This window comes from Ammodytes marinus (genome assembly GCF_949987685.1).
Source record: "Ammodytes marinus genome assembly, chromosome: 13".
In the NCBI taxonomy this organism is placed as follows: domain Eukaryota; kingdom Metazoa; phylum Chordata; class Actinopteri; order Uranoscopiformes; family Ammodytidae; genus Ammodytes; species Ammodytes marinus.
The window spans coordinates 20260290-20268186 of NC_137217.1; the positions used below are offsets into that span (position 1 = coordinate 20260290).

The 7897-nt window shown below is 44.9% G+C and overlaps 1 protein-coding gene across 1 annotated transcript; it reads left to right on the forward strand.

Annotated features, from left to right (window-relative positions):
* Positions 1–1803: 1803 nt before the first annotated feature.
* fam189b (family with sequence similarity 189 member B) lies at positions 1804–7897 on the forward strand (the record flags this gene model as incomplete). The annotated part of the gene is made up of 14 exons (XM_080039432.1): positions 1804–2037; positions 2133–2189; positions 3184–3291; positions 3452–3568; positions 4021–4128; positions 4349–4509; positions 4647–4746; positions 4835–4907; positions 5254–5551; positions 5700–6061; positions 6143–6184; positions 7100–7275; positions 7395–7532; positions 7643–7897. 14 exons carry the CDS (start codon positions 1804–1806, stop codon positions 7895–7897), a joined length of 2229 nt encoding a protein of 742 aa, XP_079895558.1.

The window sequence follows — 7897 nt, forward strand, 5'->3', positions numbered from 1 at the left end:
ATTGTGAGAAGGTTCGTCGTATAACTTTTTGGTCATTGTTCTGATCTATTTTAGAACGTGGCTATAATACTTTTTAAAGTTAAAAATAATAATTTCTTCTTTTAAGACTGAAATAAAGATTAATTCAATGAAAATTAGTGTGTAATTGTGTCTCAAGGACACTGACAGGAAATATGTCTATTGACACAGGGGCCTAAATTAGACCTGGCACCTATGGGACACCCATTCTCATCATGGGACACTGTGGTGTCTTCTTTTCAACCATTATTCTCCCAGTACAGCTGCCAGTACGGTGACAGTGTTTTGATTTCCCCCCTAATTGCTTCAGCACCAGGGGCTGGACCCTGTCGCTAGGCAACCGCCCCTCCTTCTCAGCATCAGCATCACCACGACGGTGTTCACGCGCTCTGCCGCATCTTCAACTTGCCTGCACGTTCTGCTGCGTGCCTTGTCATCACGCGGGGCAGGTTTCGGTTTGCAAACACGATACATCCCGTTAAGTGTCACACGAAAGGACGTTAGGGCAGCGGTGAGAGGAGACAATTTAAAAAATATTTCATGAACTTGGATGGATGGATTGATGGATGAAACATGGTAGGCATAGGTAGGGTAGGCTATTCTGTTATGCTCACGGTGAGAGGCATTAAGGTGAACGTCCGCTATACATAGGCCTACACACACACACACACACACACACACACACACACACACACACACACACACACACACAAAAACACACGGGCTGAACGGGATGCCCGCGTGACTGCAGGGAGGAAAAGAGGCGGCGGAGGAGGAAGAGGAGTAGGAGGGGGTATAGGTGCGTGTGGACCACCGCAAAACCCCAGAGGTGGAGTTGTCAAAGATAGATGCTGTGGGGAAAAGATTAGGATAACTCTAGCCTGGCTGCTATTTTTGGTGCAGTTTGAAAATCGATTTAGGATATTTCTTTCCTGTCCATGTTGTGGAAGCTTAATTAGTCTCGCTTTCCGAACGAACCGATGTTATACCCGGGCTTTGGTCCACACACCGTCTGACGGGATGAGAACCTAACACACTGTCGCGGGATGGTAGCGCACATGTTCGGACGGTGCACCTCCTTGACCGGACACACGGACCGATCGGCTCTTGTCATCTCTGCCGGGTGGTGAAACAACGAGGAATCAGCGGCTTTCTTTGGAATGCTTTAAATTTTGCGGCCTGTTCTGGTCTCCAGTTACCGCAATACCTCTGGTGAGAGGAGGGAGAGGTGGAAGGCAAAAGATGGAGAGGAAGGAGCACCGAAAAGCAAATGAGTAATATAAAGATGTAGCCTACAGACTCCAAAAACATATAGCCTATATAAAACTATCCCCATTGTGTGATTGCGTTTTTAATCAGAGGATGGCTGTCGAGGAGAATGGTATAGACTTTACTCTATAGGCAGTTGTACACTGCTCTGTGAGCTGTATGGGAGACACGGTATTGACTGAAGCAGATGTTAGTATCATGGCAGAGCTGTCATATGAGGTGAGTAGGGTTGCTGCCAGTGTGTAGTGGCTGCCCAATTCCCAACTTTCTGCTGACAAAGTTATTGGACTCTGACCACTCACTCACCATGGGGCACTGCGCAGAACCTATGGCACCTGCCAGTGGAGAGCTTGGTGCATAATTGTGAAAGAGTGGAGCTCTTAAGCCAGAATTTATGTGTCTCCCTCTTCTGCTATCCTGCACTGCTACCCACACAACTGAACTTTGTCTTGTGAACCCAGAGCGAGGGTGAAACCTCTCTTGAGTTTCCTCCGAAAGCATTGGCGAGCCTATAACATGCCTTCGCCGTCAGAGTCCAGCAGTGTGGCTTCGGCCTCTGGCTCTCGAGGCTGGTCAGACAGCCGCAGGGGCATGTCGGGCAGGGGGCCTGGTGGGGCACGGCTACTCCTCTACCTAGGGCTCTGCCACCTGGGCTTAGGGGCCATGGTCCTGGCCTTCTCCTTCACCAGCATGGCCTTTACCTCCTCAGCCCGCGTCAGGCAGTCCTGTCCATTCTGGGCCGGTTTCTTTGTAAGTATACTGTATAATCGTGATGGTATTAATAATATAGATACAAAGATCCTGAAAGATGTTTTTTTCTGATGTATGTGGTGTCTGTTTGGCAGGTGGTGGCATCGGGAGTCGTTGGAATAATCTCATGGAGGAGACCTCTGACACTGGTGGTATGTATGTTCCCATCTGATTCAAGTCTCTTAGCTCTCAAACCATGTGCCATGCAGCATACTTGGATTACCAAAAAGGTAAAGAGGACCCCAAGGCAGCAGGCGGTAGTTTGGTGTTTTTTGCCCCCAACGGAGCCTTCAAGGCAGTGCTGGTTAAGGGTTAGGGTTCGGGTTCAGGTTAGGGGATAGGGGCCTTCCAGGCTGTGCTGCCTTGAAGGCTCTGTTGGGGGCACAAAACACCAACGAGCCACCAGGGGCCCCCACAAACTCAAGGTTCACCTTATGACAGCCATGTTATGGTCACTGTAGTAGCTGTTCTGGAGCTTATGATTGCATAAAGTGGTTTTCATCAGCAGATGGAGTTTGCCTATTTGTTATAGAAAAAAATCAAATAGAAAGAAATCTTAGCACTTCAAGGACTTCTTGTGCATGTAAGCTTAAAAGCAGAAGTTCAAAGATGATCCTTGACTTTGGGGGCGCTCATGGTGTAGTGGTTAGCGCGTGTACCATATTGAAGCTCAGTCTGTGTCGCAGCAGATGCAGGTTCGACTCCAGCCCGGGTCGTTCTCTGCATGTCATTCTCCTTTCTACCCCATTCCATCTCTGTCTCTACACTCTGTCAATTAAAGCATGAAAAAATGTATTTAAAAAATACCAGGGGCCCTGTATCAGAGTGAAGTTATAAAATGTTTGTACAGCTTTACATAAAAGCAATATTGTTTAATACGTTGCCTACATTACGCATATTCATGTACTCATTTAATAGAATTACTAGACACTGTGCGAGGGAAGGTGATCTGACCATGGTATCGTGTGCAAAGTTCATGTCCATCTCAAAACCAAGTACTTCACTTATTAGTTCCCTCTGTTTATCAGTGAAATTACCAGTCTTCGTCTTTGTTTGGAAGAATAAAAACTAAGCACACTCTTGGCCCTGCAGGGCAAACGTTTTGACACCTTAATTTCGAACCATGGCCTCTGTGTCACTTCACAGGTGTCACTGTTCATGCTGCTGTCTGCAGTGTGTGTGATCCTAAGCCTGGCCGGCTCCATGCTCTCCTGTCAGAACGCACAGATGGTCAAGTCCATGCTCACCTGCCAGGTATACACAGCATGATGCAAGTTTTGTTTTCTGTCTGATGCCAAAATGCCCTTTTAGCCAGATGTAGGCAGGAACGTTGCAGAAATAATTGTGAATATACTTTTTCAGTGTGCAGTTCAGTGTTTTACTCCAGTCCTGTTTTGTATGGGAATGTGCATAGGTGGAGAACGGCCTTTGTGTGTGTTGCACGCCCACTCACTCCTGCTCCATCACAGAGGAGGAGACCCTGGTCCTCTACCTGAACGCTGACTGTCACTCAGTCAGACGTCAGCTGAAGGTAAGATGTGTCTCTATACTGGAGAGGCCCAGATTAACATTGTTATTGCCTAAGTCAACCGCTAAAGGAGACCTTTGCCATTTCTCAAGTAGGTCTATAAACAAACAATAGTCAGCGGCCCTGTATGATCATTGAAAAGGGTTTTCTTGCTATATAGTGATCCCTCCTGGTCATACAGGCCATTAAAAAAATACTCAATGTAATACACAAATTCAAAAGTTAACCTGAATAAAAAATTCCAACGGATATCTCCCAAACCGGTGTTTATTAGTACAAAATTCCTTCCTTCTGTTACTATTAGTCCACTCCAGCTCATAGGGGAAGGTTGGCAAATCCCAAAGAACACAGTTTTACTTTGATACCTTTAAGACTTGAAAATAGTAAATCTTTCCTACAAAATGACTTTATGTTTTCAGATTCAGATTTGTTTCTAAGTGTGTAATTCTTTGCAGGACCTTTTGTTCAGTGCATGTGGTCTCAGCATTCTCTCCACCATCATCTGCACTCTGTCCACTGTGACCTGCAGTATCCACATATTCTCCCTGGACCTCGTGCACCTGGTGAGTGCAGACACAGCACATTTTACACCGGACTGGCTTCTCTCTTTTTTGTCATTGTTGTCACTAATGAAAAGTACCCAGCAATAAACTACACTGCTGCTGCATTCAGGGATTGGGATTTAAATATTTTAATAAACAGCATTTGTACAAATTTAATATATCCCATAACATCTATCTGATTGTATGATCTTGATGTGTTTCCTATTCTTCCTGCCTATAGCTGGCCCCACATCGCTCTCGTTCAGTCAACCCAGAATGCACCACTCCTCAGGATGCCTTCCTGACCAACATCATGGACTTTGAGGAGTTTATCCCACCCATCCCTCCGCCCCCCTACTATCCTCCTGAATACACCTGCAGCTCTGAAACAGACGCTCAGAGGTACTACCTGACACTTATTAAGTATTTACCATCATCGATTCATGCATACCCATGCACATGATTAAAATACAAAAAACAATGAACAATTTAGGTGTGCAAAGAACCGATTTGTTTTTATTTTTTGTATTCACGTCTAGCATCACCTATAATGGCTCCATGGAGAGCCCCGTTCCTCTTTACCCCACTGACTGCCCCCCTCCTTATGAAGCTGTGATGGGACAAAGAAATGCAAGCCAGGTAAGTGTATATTTGGGGGTCCATCTGTAAGTGTTTTGCATGTTGTGCCCACTGCCTATGCCCATCCTTGTGTATTTTGATGGTCTAGGCAACAGTCTATGATTCCCACGGCAATGAGCTGTCAGGAGAGAGGGGGACTTCTACTGCCTTCAGTGGAGAAGGTGAGAAAAAATGGTCTATATATTTACTGAAAATAAAAATAATTTTGTGATTTCCAGACCAAATGTAAAATGTGAAAATGTCAACAATGTGCTAAAAGGACATTTTAGAGTGTATATTCTAACTATAATTGCATGAAATGGATTTATATTTCGAAATGTGATACTAAAAATCATGACACATAACATAGCAGAAATACTTAAAATACCATAACAGTTCAGTTATTAGCCTTCTCACAGTATATTAAGGAGATACAGAAAATAAAGAGGCTTAATCTTTCTAATATATAAATCATTTTTGTAAGCTACATTTTCCCCTGCAAAATGAAGGACTACCTTTTTTTTTTAGTGTCCATGGACAGTGGATCCCTGCTGATGTCAGAGATTGTGGACATCCCTGATGATTCCTCTCCATCTGAGGACTCCTGTCTGTTGGAGGTGGGGCTGAGGAACCAGGGGGAGAGGGGCAACAGGACTGTGGGTGAGGGGGGAGACGCAGGAGACAGTGGGGAGTACATCAGCTTTAGAGGACCCCCATCTCAGACACCTGAGAGTCCTCTTGCAGGAGGGCCGAGGGCCAGGCGCTACCTCAGAGGAGAGAGGTCCAACTCCTGCTCCTCGCCCAGCACAGCCACCAACACATACAAGTGAGGAAAAACAAATGTATCTTTTTAATTGTAATATTGGGATAAAAAACTAATTTTAATTCCGTGTTGTGAAATCCAAAATAACGTCTGTAACCAGCACAGCCATACACAGAAATCTTATTTTGTGCTCTCCTGTTTTGTCTGGCAGGTCTCCAGTATTGCATCGCCAGGCCGTGCTAGCTAGTAGCTGTTCCCAACTGGAAGCAATAGGGATTTCCCCCTCTCACCAGCGATCCTCCATCCCAGAGATTAGAGTTCGCCCCTCCACTCCCTCACTCCAAGGAGCTGACCCAACCTCGTCTGCTCCTCCCAACTCGTCCTCCTCTGCTGCCAGTGAGGAGAGTGCTGGTCAGGGGAGCGGGCCAGCCGTCCTGGGCCAACCGCTGTACCTGCGACGGATGGCAGGGAATGCTGAGAAGGATGAAGAAGGTGTAACAAGGGAAAGCGAAGGACTCCTACGCCTTGTGCGGTCACACAGTGAACCAGGCCTCGGCTCCTCAACTGACACGGGTAAGTTGGAAAGGAACACGAATACACCTCTTACATTGTTATCTTAGTGTCAATAACCTGTGCTTGTATCGCCTCCTCTAGTTGACTTTGGCTCTGGAGGCAGCAAATCATCTATAGACACAGGTGAGAGCATATAAGGGCTTTAAGATGTGATGTCCTTGGTACATAACATCCTAGGCTGAAATCTGTCTAATAAAATATGTTGAATGTCCCCGCTGCTTCTCTTTTAATGTCCAAAGGCGGGAAAAAAAGCCCCAAAGATTTGTTTTGAGGCGAAACAATTGAACACATTTGATACATTAGATAAACAATAAATATAATAAATAGTATTCTGCCCTTCCTAGACGTTGGTGCTGAGTTTGGCAGATAGCTAAACAGTTCTCCAAATGACAGACAAAGGCTTCCAGTTTAGGGTGATTTATTGCCTCTCATTTAGATAATTCCTTTTTTTGTAAAACTGAAATACAAGAACACATGCATACAAAACATTAGCATATGCAGAGGAATGCTTACTGATAAAAAAAATTAGAGGTGTGGCTTAAATCAGTCTCAGTCTATGGACTAAAACCTACAAAGTTTTGGTAGTGACAAAAAAATGAGGGACAACATTTTTTACATGCATTTTCATGATTTACAAAAAAAATATAAAATCAATGTACTTTTTTACATTTCACTTTCAAAAAAATCAAAAAGATCTTTATAAAAACACCAAAAGAAAAATTTATAAAAATCATTTCAGTATCATTTTCATGAATTGAAATTTAGGAGTTGGGGTTGGGGACAGCCACCTCCCAATGTTAAGTACCCTATAAATGAGGATTTTAAATATATTTAGAATACTTATTTTTTAAATATTATTTTGGGTTTCAATAGATAATTGCAGGATCTTAGTAAACATTTAAAATTTGCATACTTAAATGCTTTTTAAATTATTTTTTTTGTTTGGGGACAGCGTTTTGCACCAATTTTGTAGAATGGCCCTTTATAAACAAGGGCCAAAATTGTTCTCTTTCTCTCCGACTCTCCATCTCTCGTAAGGTCCATACTCGGAGGCATGTCTGTTGCCCCGCACTTCTTCACCTCCTGCTGCAGCTCTGCCGAGGAAAGACAGCATGAAATTTGCAGCCACAGGGGTGCAGGTCCCCTCCAAACCTCCCCCTACATCGCCATTGCGTTTACCGAAAGAGTGCCACCGTTCCCTCGGAGACCTCAAGGTCAGCCTGAAACTTTTGATAGAATATGATGAAGCAACATAAGCCTTAGCAAAATCTTAACTTCTGTTTGACTTATTTCATCCCTCCCATCGCTGATCTGTTTTCTGTTTTTTGATTAGGTGACGCGAGTTCTGATGGCTCGCTTCCTGCAACGCTCCAAACGCAACCTGTCGCCCTCCTCCGAGCATGCTGGGAACACGGGGCCTAAGAGGAGAGGTGGAGCTGAGGACGCTCCCGGCAACCACTTGCCTTTGGAAGTATTACAATAAAGCTCTAAATTAAATCTTGATTTGTTTACCTCTATGTCCAGTTCACTACATCATCAGAATAGTCCATTAAATGTTTTCTCAATAAAATTCTCCCTCAGGTGTTGCGGACCCCTTGGAACACCAGCCGAGCACACCCCAACCATCACTCCCATCACCCTCATCGCCGTGGACACCACCACTCCCACAGTGACAGTCGACACAACCGGCACCACAGCAGCTGGGTGCCAGAGGGGATTCACCTGCGCAGCTGTGGAGACTTAAGCTCCTCCTCCTCCACGTCACTACTTCGCTTAGTGACGCCTCACCATACGCATGGCTCATCGGGAGCTCTCTACACAGAGTCTGCACTGTGA